General features: G+C 35.6%; 1 protein-coding gene across 1 annotated transcript; it reads right to left on the bottom strand.

Annotated features, from left to right (window-relative positions):
- Positions 1–2327: 2327 nt before the first annotated feature.
- cyb5r2 (cytochrome b5 reductase 2) lies at positions 2328–17317 on the bottom strand. The gene is made up of 9 exons (XM_030136733.1): positions 17172–17317; positions 16920–17069; positions 14238–14310; positions 14012–14118; positions 11519–11648; positions 9828–9911; positions 7690–7775; positions 7477–7573; positions 2328–2682 (listed from the first exon to the last, which is right to left on the bottom strand). Exons 1-9 carry the CDS (start codon positions 17184–17186, stop codon positions 2510–2512), a joined length of 915 nt encoding a protein of 304 aa, XP_029992593.1. The 5' UTR covers positions 17187–17317; the 3' UTR covers positions 2328–2509.
- Between the last annotated feature and the right edge of the window lie 778 nt (positions 17318–18095).

Raw genomic sequence — 18095 nt, 5'->3', positions numbered from 1 at the left:
ACACGGACACGCCCATTATCCCGTGATGCGTTCAGAGCAGGTCGGAAATCCAGCTTTCAGATCGTAAACGCCTCACCGAATACAACATAGCAAAGACAACTGTTGTGATACAGTCGGGGAAAAAATATTAGATCACCCTTGTTTTCTTCTTCTTCTTCTTTATTTTTTAACGGCGACTGCAAACATTATTTGTGCATTTCCGTCACCCTCCGGATGTGAATTATCTCTCATGGCTTTCAGGCTATAATAATACACATTAAATTAAAGGTGGGGTCTGAGATGTTTTCCTGAAGCATTTTTTTTTACTATATTGCTTAAAATCCCCTTCACACCCCGATTACAACTAATTAATTAAATGCTCTAACACAAAAATAAAAAAACTTTGTCACCTGTGGAACAGACAGGACTGAAAAAACACCATCCAATCATTTTGAGCGCCCACTCGAAATGATTGAACGGTGATATGTCTGTCAAACTCAACTGCCATTCGCCCCGCCCCCTTTCCCCTCTGTGCGTACCACTCTTCGAGCATGAATCATGCGTTCTCAGAGGTTTGAAGCGCTTGTTCAGGAAGCGAAGCCAGAGCCAGGCTAGATTAGTTCTATTAGGATGGAAATTCAACTGCAAACTGTTTTGTCACTAACATAAACCACTGGGAAATGTAATGTTAGCTAGATAGGTCTGAGCTGGGGCTGTTCTGAAAGAGCGGGGGTGTTAGAGGAGACTGAATGAGGTATGCATGGATCCACGAGCTGGAGCCAGAGTCGGAGCTGGAGCAGGGGCCATAGTCGGTGTCGGAGCCCGAGCCAGGGACGGAGCTGGAGCCTCAGCCAGGGTCAGGGATGTAGTCATCGTCGGAGCCCAAAGCGGGGCCGGAGCCGGGGATGGAGCCTCAGGCGGGGTTGGAGCTGGGGCCATAGTCAACATTGGAGCCCGAGCTGGGGCCACACAGGGACGGAGCTGGGGCCTGGGCTGGGGCTGGGGCTGGGGCTGGGGCTGGGGCTGGGGCCGGGGCTGTAGCCGGCATGGGAGCCCGAGCCGGGGACGGAGCCTCAGCTGGGGTTGGGGCCATAGTCGGTATCGGAGCCCGAGCTGGGGACGGGACCGTAGCGGGAGCCTCAGCCGGTGAATTGTTGCTGTGCAGCGCTTGTGAACCCTCGGGAACAAGCATTGCACGTGCCACTACTCTGGAGGCGTGGCTTCAGAGGGACGTCTGAAGAAAGGGGTTTGGACTTTTGAATTGAGTATTTTCAAAATGTAGCTAGCTCGAACCGTTTTTCTAAGATCTCAGACCCCACCTTTAAATGTAAAAACAAAAATTAACTTCCTTATATTCTGTTGCTAATCTGAGTTGTTTTTAAATACTCTAACAGATACTTAATGACTTTATCTCCTAATGATTTGCTTAGAATATCTTTTATGTTCAAAGTTTCTTCTACATCCTCTAGTTTTCTCTTCATGTTATTTCTTGCTCTTTTATATTTTGTGCATTTCATAATCACACACTCTATAGTCTCTGGAACACTGTTTTTTTTTTATTTATATATATAAATTTGCATCAGTCAGGTTTCATCTGACTCTTATGGACCCAGAGCCTTTTTGTGGTGACGTCTAAAAGAGGTTTTTTTTCTAAGTTTAACCTCTCCAAAGTGATTTATCAACATTTATTACAACATTACCCCCTGCATGTTACATTTTCCAGTGAAAATCAGAAAATCTAAGCTAAAATAAAACCAACCATTATTCATGATTTTAGGATCTTCGTCTACATAAACGGTTTAACAGATCGAATCAATATCTGTCTCAGATAATGTGTGTGATGCAGTGAGTGCAGATGCATTGGTCTCTTGGGAGAGTTTAGATAAATAATGTACGCTGTGGAAAATCATAGCACTGCAATAAGACCTTACCTGTTTTGTGTGTGTGATCTCCCTTTGCACTTAACACATTCTTAACCCTTTTATTCAGACAATATGAGATGTTTTCTGGTGTTTTATACCAAGTTTCATTCAACTGATGTCCGATGTTTTTAATGGTTTGCGCTGTTTCTTGTCATGGGGTCAGAGGTCACAATAAAGAATGACTTTAAACACATTTAGTCCAGTTTTTTGTGTGTCTTTTAAAGCTGTGTACATATTTTCTTGTTGTATCTGAAGAAAAGAGAATGAGAAATAAATTTCATTGCTCATTTCAACCCTGAAACAAACAACAAGACTTTTGCACAATATACAATCTGTTTTATTTCAGTAACACATTTGATCTTGATCTTATCTGCTCAGTCTGTCTTACAGCTCACCATTTAAGAGAAATGTTTAAACAAGTCAGGACCAACACAGTATTACATTTTTATTTCACAGAGTTGTACATATTGGCCACAAAATACAAAATATCATCATCAGACCAACACAGGACACTGATTTTGGACAGAATGACACCAACCTCCACAAACAAAGCTCTGTTTGTGATATTTTTTTAATGAAAATAAGCAGTTCCAAAGGTAAACCTATCACTAGTATGCAAATATATTGTCTGTTTTATATCCCAGTTTGTCCAGGTTGGGCAGACAGGCGTACTGGATCATCGGTGGAGGACCACAAAGGACAACAAGGACGTCATTGGACGGAGGAGGGAGGTGTTCCTCGATCATCTCATGGTTTATAAACCCTGAACTGTAGCTCCAGTCTGGAGGATAAGACAAACACAGACAGATTTATACTGGTTTAACCCATAAAGACCCAGACATCCACTGGAAACTGAAAGCATCTACTGATCTAAAATGATTAATACCTGTTGATCTAATATTTCTATCCATAAATGTAAATAATTGGTGTAAAATATAGTTTGTCGTCTTTGCATGGTCATCAGATATGACCCATTTGGACGCTCAGAGGCTTCGTAGTTACCATGGAAACACTGTCATCTTCTACAACATTGATTCACCAGTAAAAAACGTGGAGTTGGATCAATGACAGTGGTTGTAAACACTTGTTTTTTGGTTCAGTTAACGATATATTTTGCTGAAAAAGTCACCTTTTCTTCATTTTTTTTCTCTTCTTGACATAATCATCCTCAACTTTAATCTGAGCTTTACTGAACAGCTGCATGATCAGTGAATTAAATAAAGGAAAATACCTGATTTACACTGAAAAACAGAAGGCACAGAGAATAATATTATCATGAATTGTGATAAATCAATTAAGAAAGGTTAAATATAGAGAAAAATTTATTTGGGATCAGACACAAAAGTAGCACTGGGTCTTTAGCGGGGTCAAATACGACCCATTTGGACATTCAGAATCTCTGTCGTTACCATGGAAACACCATCATCTTCTACAACACAGGTGTCAAACATGTGGCCCGGGGGCCAAAACCGGCCCGCCAAAGGTTCCAATCCGGCCCGCGGGATGAATTTGGAAAGTGCAAGTTAGGGCATCAAACTCAAAAATAGTATCATAATAACCTATAAATAATGACAACACCAATTTTTTTTCTCTTTGTTTTAGTGCAAAAAACATTAAAATATGGAAATATTTACATTAAGAAACCATCCTTTAACAATAACGTGAATAACCTGAACAAATATGAACAACGGGAAATGTCTACAGAGAATTAAGTGCAATTTTAACAATATTCCGCCTGTTACTAAACGTTTAGTGCCGCTGTAGAACTGATCCATAATGCACAAGTATAAATGGTAAGTCGAGGCATAATATTGATAAAATTCTACTTAAATTTTCATAAGTTTAATTACTTTCAGGATATTCACATCCTTTTTGTTTGGATAGTTTGTAAATGTAAATATTGGTATAATTGAATGCTATTTTTTGCATTAAAACGATTTGGAGTTGTCATTATTTACTGGCTATCACACTATTATCTTACTGGTCTAGCCCACTTTAGATGAACCCTTTCATGCATAGCGGTCACTACAGTAGACAGTTATTCTACAGCTGTTTCCTTGTATATTCATGGATTTGTTGTTTTAGTTCCTTATCAGCCAACACAGTGGACATTTCTGCATCATCCCATACGCTGCAGTTCATACCATTACCTTAACTTTCTTGTTCTTGATAAACCTGATCTGCAGTAACATATTTGAATGAAAATTAATTGCTAATTGTTATTAAACTGTAATTAACTTTTTTTTTTAAGTTGTTGTTTTTTGTTGCATATTATCTGAGTAAGTAATAACGAGTATTACAATATGTTAAAATGTGAGAAAACATCAGATTAGCAGCACTGATTTTTTTTTTTTTAAATAGTTTTCACACAGTATGTCAGTAAATGCATATTTCTTTGCTTCAAATATACATTTTCATTTGTGCATTCAATCTGTAATGCTGCTCATTCTCTCAGTAAATAAGAATCAGTTTTCAACTAACTTACCTGGTTAAATAAAGGTTAAATTGAAAAAAATAAAAAATAAAAAAATACATATAAATTAATAATAATAATAATAATAATAATAATAATAATAATAATAATGATAATGATTAAAATGCATGGTGTCCAGCTGAGAGGACAGTTTTGTAACTCCATGTAAAATAGGTCTATAAAAAATTCAATCACATTGTTTTTTTCATGCCTAAAGAGGAAATATAACACTCAGGAAAAAAAAAAAAAATCTTGATTAAGGTTCTCATAATTCATGCATGAAAGGGTTAAATTGGGCTGAATGTGGCCCCCGAAAGGAAATGAGTTTGACACCCCTGTTCCTCAACATTGATTCACCAGTAAAACTCATGGGGTTGGGTCAATGACAGTGGATGGAGACACTGGGATTGTGTTCAGTTAATAATATATTTTACTGAAAAAGTCACTTTTTCTTCAGTTTTCTCTGTTTCTGATATAATAACCTTCAACTTTAATCAGAATTTTTATGAACATCTACTTGACCAGTAAATTAAATATAGGAAAATACCTGATTTTCACTAGAAAATGTTCAAAATAGAGGAGAAAATTGTAATTATTAACCCTTTCATGCACAGTGGTCACTCCAGTGGACAGTTCTTCTCCAGCTGTTCTCTTGTATATTCATGGGTTTTGTTGTTTTAGTTCCATATCAGCCAACGCAGTGGACGCTCATGCACCATCCCATACACTGCAGTTCATACAATTATTGTAACTTTGCTGCTCATGATAAACCTGATCTGCAGTAACATGGTTTAGTGGAAATCAGTTGCTAATTGTTATTAGACTGTAATTAACAGTTTTCTGAAACAATTTTTTTGTTGTTGTTGCATAACCTCCTCAGACCCAGCAATGCATTTTGTCTTCTATAGGTGACAAAAGTTTGACAATTTAACTTAAATGCTGTCCATTGCAAAGGACATTCCATTTAAAAAATCAATAAATAAATAAAAATGATTTTTAAAATGTATCTGAAAAAACTTGCATTATGCAGATTCCAATCAAGAAAAAAAAAGCTATTATATTATATATATAAATTGTCAGTTTCCTGGGTCTCAGGAGGATATTACCTTCATGAAATGAGTAATGACTAGTATTAGAGTATGATAAAATGTGTGAAAACGTCAGACTAGCGGCATTAAAAATGTTTTTATTTCATAGTTTTCACACAGTTTATCACTTTCTGATGAGTTTTAAATACATGTTTCTTTGCTTCAAAAATTAAACACATGGTGTCCAGCTGAGTGGACATTTTTGTAACTCGACAAAAAATAGATTCATTAAAAAAAAATTCAATTGCATTTTTTTTTCATGCCTAAAGAGGAATAAAAACACTCAAGAAAAAAATATTGACTAAGGTTCTCATAATTCAAGCATGAAAGGGTTAATGATAAACCACATAAGAAAGGTGAAATAGAGAGAAAAATTCATTTGGGAACTGACACAAAAGTAGCAGTGGGTCTTTATGGATTAATATAGAATATGTTATTATTTAATTTTTCTTACATGGGTTCAGTATTTGACATGATTTTTAGTAAATTTCCAGGCAAATTGGAAATTGCACCATCATCCTCCTGAAAAAGCAGTTGAATTCATGGACAGTTCTCTTTGATTCCCACTTTCCTCTCTCTCTCTAAACACTAAACACAGAATTAAACCTTATTGCTTCTATCATTTTCTGTTTAATCTCTCTTCCCTTGGTGCCTCGGCGGAGGGAAGCTTAGCAGTGAAGGGTGAGGAAGACCAAAAGGAGATAAAAAGACGTGACATTCAAAGACGGAATTTAAACAGTAATGAAATTATCTGCTTAGTTTTTTCGTCTCCGGGGGAAGATAAAGATTTGAGCTGGTAGTTAACACGAAGCTTCCACTTGTGCTTTCATCTACTGATAGTCATCACTCCTCAGAGGCGACCAAATCAGAGCAAGAAGAACACCTCGTCTGATGAAGAATGATCAAGCGACGACGTCTTTCTGTTTTTGTGTGGAACTAATGGAAACGTTAGCAGACGGAATACCAGGCCCACTCAGGAGATTACGCAACATTATCACACTCATTAATTTGAGTTTGTTTGAGGGATTATGCAAATGAAGACGTGAACGTTCTGCTGAGCGACTGGAACACCTTGTTGGAAGTAGAGTCTGTCTGTTTGGCCTGCGGGGATTTTCCTTGAGTCGACGAGTCTTTGTGTGGTTTGTTTCTCTGAATATTCAGCAGCGGATCCAGAAGAACAGCTTTAAGCACTCATATAATACTCACTAGTGACAAAGACTTCATCTTTTACATGCAAAATATGAAAAAATGTAAAGTTAAGAAGTCATTTTGGAGATTGAGTAGGTGTGATATTTAGTGGCACTGAGCTGTGCAGATGCAGATTGAACCCATGCTATGGAAGTAAATCTGTCTCATCAGGTTTTGAATTATAAAAGCCATTGAATTTCTAGCAATGAAGTATTTTTGCACTGAAATTAAATATCTGAATTTTTTGTCTTTCAATTTAACTATGTTCATACATTTAGAATAAAAAAATTTCAGATGCAAAAAAATTCAGATCACACATCTGGGACACCAAGGATAAGCAATTGATTCTATCTCAAGTTGAACCGACAGCCAGCCAATCGAGTTACGTTAGGTTGGTCATGTGACACCGATTCAGGAAGACCACTTCATGACTCACCACCTCGTGCTTTTTGTCCCTTCTGTTCTCTGTTTTTTATATAATAACCCTCAACTTTAATCTGAGCTTTAATGAACATCTACATGATCAGTGAATTAAATATAAGAAAATACCTGCTTTACACTGAAAAAACTGAAAATACAAAGGATAATGAGGCTGAAAATATTTGATTTACACTAAAAAAATGCAAAATATCAGAGGATAATATTGTAATAAATGGAGATAAATCACTATTATTTAATAAATGTTAAATAGAAAGAAAAATCCATTTGGGGACTGACATAAAAGTAGCGCCGGGTCTTTATGGGCTATTCTCAAACTATTTATCTATTGATTTTCTTATCATAAAGTGGTTCTGATTCCTTGTCGACACTAACAGACATGGTTTACCTTGTGGAGGTCTGTCCAGTGTGAACCACAGGTTGACCTCAGGGTGCTTCTTCTTCACCTCCTCCAGCTCCTCTCGCAGTAGAATATCTTTCTCAGTCTGAGATGGAACGAGTGAAAAGGATTTTATTTCTCCAGAGGCTGTTTTACTTCATACACATGGACACTTTTCAACAATAACACACAGTAGGAGATTTCCCAGAGTACTGAACTGACCTGGTTGGCAAATATGAGGGAGCACTTGGTGTTGTCGGAGGGGTCGGCTGTGATCCTGCGGATTAACTGCAGCATCGGAGTGATACCTGGGATGGAAAAAGACATTAAAGTGAGTCTCAGAGGGAGGTGTGTGTCTTTTTAGAGGCTGATGATGGTGGAGAAAAGCTGCTGTTTCTGATTCTTCTATAAGGTGTTACTGTCAGTGATGGGCCGACAGAGAAATGACCAGAAAACAGTTTTATTAACACATAAAAACCCAAACATCCACTGGAGACCAAAAGCATCTGCTGATCTAAACTGTTTAATACCTGTAAATAATTAGTGTAAAATACAGTTATTCATCTTTTCATGGTCAGCAGATATGACCCATTTGGACGTTCAGAGGCTCCGTAGTTACCATGGAAACACCATCATCTTCTACAACATTGATTCACCAGTAAAACCCAAGGAGTTGGATCAATGACAGTGGTTGTAAACACTTGTTTTTTGGTTTAGTTAACGATATATTTTGATGAAAAATTCACTTTTTCTACAGTTTTCTCTGTTGTTGATACAATAACCATGAACTTTAATCTGAGCTTTAATGAAGGTCTACATCAGGGCTGTCAAACTCATTTTCGTTCAGGGGTCATATTTAGCCCAATTTGATCTCGAGCAGGGCCAGACCAGTAAAATAATGACTTAACACCCTATAAATAATAATAAATCCAAGTTTTTCTTTTTGAAACCCAATGAAAAAAACCAATGAAATTATGAAAATATTTACATTTTACAAAAAAAGAAATTTCATTTGAAAAATTAGTGCAATTTTAACAACATTATGCCTCGACTTATTATTTATATATTGTACATTATACACAGTGTTACATAAACATTTGGTAACAGACAGAATATTGTTTTTGGAGTTTGGAACTAAAATTTGAACAATTTCTACAATATTCCAGCTCTTATTATTAACACAACTACAGATCACAGTGGATCCATAAATGCACAAAACATTCAGTAACAGGCAGAATATTGTTCAAATTGCACATTTCAAGTTGTTCATCTTTGTTTTTATTTATGTATTTATTTGCATTTTATTGTGAAAGAAGAATTTTGTAAATGTAAATATTTTCACAGTGTAATGTTATTTTTTTTCACTTAAATTTTTTCCACATAATTTTTCAAAAAGAAAATTTGTAGTTGTTATTATTTATGGGTTATTGTGTTGTTGTTTTTACTGTAGATCACATTGGTCTGTATGTGGAACCTGAACCAAAATGATTTGGACAACCTGGACTATTCAGGTTCATTTTTGCAGTTTCATCCTGCGGGCCGGAATGGAACCTTTGGCGGGCCAGATTTGGCCCCCGGGCCACATGTTTGACACCTGTGATCTACATGACCAGTCATTTATCCCCGTAAAGCCTGAACCATTAAATCATTGACAGAAAATTCCAGTTCTTTGAAACTGGAGCCTTTATTGGTCCTTCTGAATAATCCCCAAATGTTTTTTTCAAACATCAATTTCCATGTATGAGTTTCAATTTTGGATCATATTTGATCCATCTATATCTTATTTTTAAACAAACAAAAACATATTATAGCACAAACATGTCTAACAAATTGGTAATTCCTTTTCAAAATTGTCAAAGTTTTGCCTCCTTCCTCATTAATTTAATCTTGTAGTGTCACTGGAAATGCCTCTGGTAAATGAATTCCTCCCCCTGGTGGATTATCTGTGTATTGCATGTATCCAATTGTATACATCAGGTTTTTCAAGAAAAAAAAATCACACTGATCATGTAGAGGGCTTCAAAACTCATGCATCAAATATGATACATTTGGTGTTATAGGGTTAAATATAGGAAAATACATGATTTACACAGAAAAAACCCCCAAAATAAATCAGATAATATTACAATAAATGGTGATAAATCACTTAAGAAATGTTAAATATGGAGAAAAATCAATTTAGGAACCGACACAAAAGTACCACTGGGTCTTTATGGGTTAAGTTTGGGAAAAGCCACAAAAACACATCTTCATCTTTTCAGTTCCATAAACACACAAACACAGTCCAGGTGATAAAACAAAAATACTTTTACTGTACTTGACAATCATTTAAGGGGAGTGTAAGAGGACTTTAGACCAACCTGTTCCTCCAGCGATCATTGCAACATGTTTAAACTTCCGAACCTTTGGCTCCGCCTTCTTGTCAGGACGAATGGAGAACTGACCTGAATAAGAACAGAATATGTTTTCAGAATCAGAACTAGAACCAGAATCAGAACCAGAACCAGAATACTTTATTTCTGATGACAGAAAATCCTCTTCACAATGGCAAAAAAAAAAAAAAAACAAAACCCCCAGCAAGCTACACAAATGAATTACAGTATAAAACAGTAACAAAATTTATTTATGAATAAAAATATAAATGAGCATAAAATCTATATTATACATGACTAATGAACGAGGGAGATGATAAAATAATAATAAAAATAAAATTTAATAAAATACACAGAAAGCCTACACAGATGAATTACAGTATAAAACAATAAATGTTATATAGTTGGAAAAAAAAATAACAATAAATGATTGATTTATGAATAAAAATATAAATTTGCCTAAAATCTATATTATACTCAACTAATGAATGAGATAGTACATGATAAAATAAAATAAAATAAAATACACAACCAGCCTACGCAGATGAATTACAGTTTAAAATGGTAAAAGTTTGATTTATGAATAAAAATATAAATTAGCATAAAATGTACATTATACTAAAGTAATGAATAAATTAGCAGATGACTAAGTAAAATAAAATATAGGTGGAAAAAATATTATTTGTTTAGTTTGTTTATAGAAATGGGAACAAAACACGGTATTTATTTATTTATCCATTTTTTTTTTTTTTTTTTTGCATTTTTCTAGGCTAGAAGGACTTTATAGCAGTGGTGGCCTGATAATAAATGAAAAAGGCAGGAAACAGTACGTGTTAATTATATTTGATACTCCATAAACCCTTCTAAATGCAGTGTCAGCCTCAGATCATTCACACAAATATTAACGTAACAATAGTAAAGTTTTGAAATATGTGCTGTAATGCTTTACTACCACTAAGACTAAACAATAAAAATTATTTACAGTATATAGTATCAGCATGTACAGAATATAAGAGGAATTATATATGAATATGAAGCAGACTAGATATACAGGGTGTCCCATAAGTCTCCATACATAGGAAAAATAAACGTTTCTTGACATAAACCATTTTTATTTATATAATATGCTCTATATGACTGCCATTTTGTCGGGAACACATTTCAATGCGTGTCCTCCACTGCTGAAGAACTATAAAGAAGAAATATAAAGAAATACACGTTAGAACCATATATGTATGGAATGTATTATGTCTCCTATGTATGGAGACTTATGGGACACCCTGTAGATAAAATATGTGAGGAGCTGAAAGTGTTTTTTAGGACTCCTGCTTGTCTACACCATCTCAGACACTGACCCACAGCACCATCTGCTGGTGAAGTCAAGTATTGAACTGAAAATCCGAGTGTTTTTTGATCATTCTACAGGGTGTCCCATAAGTCTCCATACACAGGAGACATAATACATATGGTTCTAACATGTATTTCTTTATATTTCTTCTTTATAGTTCTTCAGCAGTGGAGGACACGCATTGAAATGTGTTCCCGACAAAATGGCAGTCATATAGAGCATATTATATAAATAAAAATGGTTTATGTCAAGAAACGTTTATTTTTCCTGTGTATGGAGACTTATGGGACACCCTGTATATGCCTTTTAAACAGACATGAACAGCTGATACCATTGCCCTTGTACACCAACAGTCCATTGGGTCCTCTGAAGTCGATGGCGTCTCCGATGGACATGTTGTCCAAGTACTGAGACATTTTCCCTCCCTCAGGGTAGGACGGGTGGACGTTCTTATAGTAAACCTGAACAAGGAAAACCACACACACAACACTTTAACATTTTTTATTTCACAAAAATGAAATGAAATCACTTAACTTCATTCAGTTTATCTGACATTAAGTCGCTGTTGCGTTGCTAAGTTGTAAAATTTAACCCATAAAGACCCAAACAGCCACCAGCAACCCAAACCACCTACTGATCTAAACTGTTTAACCCTTTCATGCATACTGGTCCCTACATTGGACACCTATTCTCCAGCTGTTCTCTTGTATATTCCTGGGTTTTGTTGTTTTAGTTCCATATCAGCCAACACAGCACCATCTCATACACTGACATTCATGCCAATACTGTAACTTTGCTTTTCTTGGTAAACCTGATCTGCAGTAACATGTTTGTGGGTAAATGAATTGCTAATTGATTTTGTTGAAATTTTCTGGATATGTTCATACTGGCACAAGGAACAAATGATTTTTATATTATCTCCATTAAGTAAGTAATAACTCGTGTTAGAATATATTAAAATGTGAGAAAACTTCAGATTAGCTGCATGAAAAATGTTTTTATTTCATAGTTTTCACATAGTATATCACTTTCTGATATTGCATTTTAAATACATGTTTCTTTGCTTTAAAAATTAAACATGGTGTCCAGGTGAGTGGACATTTTTGTAATGTCACAAAAAAAAAGGTTCCTTAAAAGGCATTTAATCGCATTGTTTTTTCATGCCTAAAGAGAAATAAAAACACTCAGGTAAAAATTCCTGACTAACGTTCTCATAATTCATGCATGAAAGGGTTAATACCTGTTGATCCACTAATTCTATCAATACACGTAAATAACTGGTGTAAAATACAGTTTGTCATCTTTTCATGGTCATCAGATATGACCCATTTGGACGTTCAGAAGCTCCGTAGTTACCGTAGAAACACCGTCATCTTCTACAACATTGCTTCACCAGTAAAACTCATGGAGTTTTGATACAATAACCTTTGAATTTACTTTGAGCTTTAATGAACATCTACATGATCAGGGAATTAAATATAGGAAAATAGATGATTTACACTGAAAAAAACTTTAAATAAAGAGGATCATATTACAGTAAATGGTGATAAATCACTTAAAAAAAGGTCAAATATAGAGGAAAAATTCATTTGGGAACTGACACAAAAGTAGCGCTGGGTCTTTATGGGTTAAAGCTTGATCCCTGAATCCACCACAAAATATTTGTTTTTGTGGTGGATTTTGTGGTGGTGTAAGTTTTTTCATATGATACATACTTTAACAGAATGAACATGTGCACTAGGCGTTCTGACTTCATTTCCAGTCATCGGTTAGTAATAACTGAGCTGCTCAAGGACACACAAAACACAATAACCAAAGGAGGAGTGAATAAATAACGTTTTTTTTTTCCCACACATACTGGATCTTGGCAAGTGAAGGTGAACTTTAGTAGCATTTATAAAACTGAGAGCATCAAGTTCATGTTTTGTTTAAGTGTACAAACATGTGGATCTTATATTGAACCTTTGATAAAAGTACTATATTATTTAAAATACTTTGATAGATTGTTTAGTCATGTGTTTAATTCTTATCACAGTATTAACCCATAAAGACTCAGTGCTATTTTTATGGCAGTTCCAAAATATTTGTTCTTTATATTTAACTTTTCTTAAGTGATTTATGATCAGTGTTTAGTGTTTTGTTTGTTTCATCATCATCATCATCACCATCATCTTCATCCTCCTCCTCCTCATCATCATCATCATTGTCACCGTCATCATTGTCACTGTCACCATCACCATCATTATCATCATCATCATCATTGTCACCATCACCATCATCATCATCATCATGATCATCATCTTCTTCATTATCATCATCATCATCTTCTTCATCGTCTTCTTCATCATCATCATCATCATCTTCATCCTCCTCCTCCTCATCATCATCACCATCATCATCATCATCATCATCATCCTCACCATCATCATCATCATCATCACCATCATCATCATCCTCCTCATCATCATCATCACCATCACCATCATCATCATCCTCCTCATCATCATCATCATCATCATCACCATCATCATCATCCTCCTCACCATCATCATCATCATCATCATTGTCACCATCACCATCATCATCATCTTCATCCTCCTCCTCCTCCTCCTCATCATCACCATCATCATCATCATCATCATCCTCCTCACCATCATCATCATCATCATCATCACCATCATCATCATCGTCATCATCATCATCATCATCCTCCTCCTCACCATCATCATCATCGCCATCATCATCACCATCATCACCATCATCATCACCATCATCATCATCATCATCATCATCATCATCATCATCATCTTCATCTTCATCTTACCTTTACCACTAGGTCCACATATCCCTGGTCCTCATCACTGGACACTGGAGTGTAGGCTCTGACCACCAGAGAACCGTTAACTTTAGCTGAAAGGTACACATGTTGACCTGCAGGAGAGGAGAACCAGTTTAAGAATGGAACAGAACAGAATGGAACAGAACAGAACTAGACTGAACAGAACAGAAAAGAACAGAACAGAACTAGACAGAACAGAAGTGTTCCATACCCACTGGCAGTCCAAGGATATGATCTGAGGAGGGAAGGCCAAAGCGAAATTTTTTTGTGTCATGGCTGATTTCCTGTTGAAGGACAAAACAAACAAAACAAAAACAAGGACATGATGTTATTTATACTTGTTTAAACTGGTTCCATGGAACCTGGAAGAGCATGGATTTGTATTTACAAGTATTCTGGAGACATCATACGTCATTTCATACAAAGGCGCATCAATAAAAAAACACAAAAACCATGCAGTTAATGTTATTGTTATTCAGTTTGAACCTTGTATCCTTTCAATATAAAGCTGGAACAACCTGATAAATAAATAACCTTAACAGCCCAGAGTTTCATATTTATATTCTCACCAGTGTATAAACAGACAAAAATAAGAATCACTGTGTTTTCATGATAAAATAAACCATTTATATCTAAACAGGCCATGTGGGGTTGCACAGTTGCGGAAAAAATTATTAGACCACCCCTTGTTTTCTTCAGTTTCTTGTTCATTTTAATGCCTGGTACAACTAAAGGTACAATTGTTTGGACAAATATAATGAAAACAACAAAAATGGCTCATAGTAGTTTAATTTCAGAGCTGATATCTATCCATTTTCCATGTTTTCTTGATAATAACCAAAATCACTTTAGTTCTTACATCAATATCTATGGCATTGTACTGACAAAAACAGTGCTTTTAGGCATTCCATGTTTTCTTTTCTGTCTGTTTTAGTCACATGATACACACAGGAGTTAGTACTGGATTGCATAACCATTATTTTTGATAACTTTTGATGGTCTAATAATTTTTTCTGCGACTATACACTTCCTTTTTCTAGCTTCTGTTTCATATTGAGTGTTAAAATATATGAAATTTGCAAACCATGTCTGAATATAAACCAGAGTTAATTTAAAGTAAATGAGAAATTGCATGGTCTTTAAATTTGATACTCCACAAACACGGCAAAAGGAAAATGAAACATGCTGCAATGCTACAATACTAAATACTATATATGTTAGGCACCATGAAGTAATGATACTAATGTAAGGAATGATGTTCAAAGGGATAATATGAATGTGGACAGTAGATTTTTGTGTATTCTAGCATTTTTTGTATGTATTTTGGTGTATTCTATTTTTTTTTTTTTTTTTTTTGTAGATTTTGTGTATTCTACCACATTTCTTATGCATTTGAGTGTATTCCAGCATTTTTTGTGTGTAATTTAATGTATTCTATTTTTTTTTTGTAGATTTTTGTGCATTCAATCATATTTCTGGTGCATTTTAGTGTATTCTAGCATTTTTGTGTGCACTTTAGTGTCTTTTGTCATATTTTTATATATTTTGGTGTCTGGATCAGCACTTATGTTGTTGGAATGTTCTACAATTGATGTTCTAATGTTCTAAAATACATGTTCCTCTTAAATTACATATGCTTTTTCTTGTATTTTTTTCAAATTCTTGTATATTCATTCATTTTCTGAACCCGCTTTATCCTCACTAGGGTCACAGGGGTCACTGGAGCCTATCCCAGCTACTTATGGGTGAAGGGGGGGTACACCCTCATCGCAGGGCTAACATATAGAGACAAACAATCACTGTCATATCTATGGGCGATTTAGATAAACCTATTAACCTATCAGTGCATGTGTTTGGATGGTGGGAGGAAGCCGGAGCACCAGGAGAGAACCCACACAGAAAGGTCCCACCCCCATCGACTGGTGTAGATAGATAGAACGATAGATAGAACGATAGATAGAACGATAGATAGAACGATAGATAGATAGATAGATAGATAGATAGATAGATAGATAGATAGATAGATAGATAGATAGATAGATAGATAGATAGAACGATAGATAGATAGAACGATAGATAGATAGATAGATAGAACGACAGAACGATAGATAGAACGATAGATAGATAGATAGATAGATAGATAGATAGATAGATAGATAGATAGATAGATAGATAGATAGATAGATAGAACGATAGAACGATAGATAGAACGATAGAACGATAGAACGATAGATAGAACGATAGAACGATAGATAGAACGATAGATAGAACGATAGATAGATAGATAGATAGATAGATAGATAGATAGAATGATAGAACGATAGAACGATAGATAGAACGATAGAATGATAGATAGAACGATAGATAGAACGATAGAACGATAGATAGAACGATAGATAGAACGATAGATAGAACGATAGATAGAACGATAGAACGATAGATAGATAGATAGATAGATAGATAGATAGATAGATAGATAGATAGATAGATAGATAGATAGATAGATAGATAGATAGATAGATAGATAGATAGATAGATAGATAGATATTGACATATATATCGGCTACTTATGGTTAAGAAGCCAAATATGGTAACTTCACTGACTTTGATTTTTTACATGACAATAAAAATGTTTGGAAAATGTCCCAAAGGTATAAAGTTTTGTTCGATCCTACAATAACACACTAAGGTTGAAATGTTGAATTTCAGAGTATTTCTATTATAAAGGGTTAATATGAATACAAAGCAGGATAAACAGATAAGAACAATGTGTTAAAGTTTGAAAAAACAACTTGAATATAAACCGTGGGTATAATCTCCTGTAGGTGTGACCATAATACCAGTAGCTCCAGTCCTGTTTGTGTGGTTTCTGTGCATCTCCATCCTTCTGTACCTGTTTCTCTATAAGAGTCAGAGGATATTTGACCATAGGATCCTGCAGAGTCACTGGTAGTTTCTTCTTCTTCTCCCCAGTGGAACCGTTCAGGACAAAGTAGAGCACTGTCACAACCACCACAGATACAGCCACCACGGCAGGAACCACCTGCAAAAGCAACACAGGAAGTAAGTTTTAGACCTCCAGAGGACAGAAGAGATCAAGTGGAATAGTTTTAAAAAAAAATAGGAAGCTAAAGGTCGTTCTCACCAAACTCTGGTCCATAGTTGTGGTAAAGTGTGTCTCCTCACACAAGCAGAGAAAGACCAGAGTCCACACACAGGGATAGTAGTGGTTACACACACACACACACACACACACACACACACACAGAGCCTCAAAGGGGTGTGGCCTCTTACCAGGGGAGAGGTAACATACTGTCCAAAGCACCAATAGGAAGTCAGACAGAGCCTCAAAGGGGCGTGGCTTCCTACCAGGGGAAAGGTAACATGCTGTCCGAAGCACCAATAGGAAGTCAGATCTGTACGTGACACTCCACAGCAGTGAGGTGGTGCACAGACTCACACCACCGACAGAAGGAGGAGAAGGAGGAGGTTACGTAACCCTGACACCGCTGAAAACCTCTGCAACAAGTGTTTTATTATAACACTTAAGTTTTTAAACCCTTACAGACCTAGAGCTGTTTTTGTGGTGATTTCTGAATTAATTTTTCACTACTTCAAACCACTTATTAATATTCAGTATTTTATTTTCAGTATTTTCCACTAAAAATCAAGTATTTTCCTGTGTTTTATTTACTAATAATGTAGATCACAAACTTTAAACATATGGCCTCCGGGCCAAAACGTGCCCGTGGGATGAGCTTGTGAAGTGCAAAAATTACACTGAAGATATAAACAATCATGGATGTCAAAATCATTTCCATTCAGGTTCCACATTCAGACCAGTATGATCTAAAGTGAATCAGAGCCAGTAAAATAATCAAAGAATAACTTATAAATAATCCTGTTTGTTTTAGTGTAAAAAAGGTAAAATTACATGAAAATGTTTACATTTACAAACTATCCTCTCACAAAAAGTGAATAACCTGAAATGTCTTAAGAGATTAACAATATTCTATACTTTACCGATACTCTCCCTGTTACTAAATGTTTATGTGGGTCCAACCCACTT

Source organism: Sphaeramia orbicularis, chromosome 6 (genome assembly GCF_902148855.1).
Source record: "Sphaeramia orbicularis chromosome 6, fSphaOr1.1, whole genome shotgun sequence".
Classification (NCBI taxonomy): domain Eukaryota; kingdom Metazoa; phylum Chordata; class Actinopteri; order Kurtiformes; family Apogonidae; genus Sphaeramia; species Sphaeramia orbicularis.
Note: the sequence above shows the minus strand (reverse complement) of the source record. Positions and strands in the feature narration are given on the sequence as shown.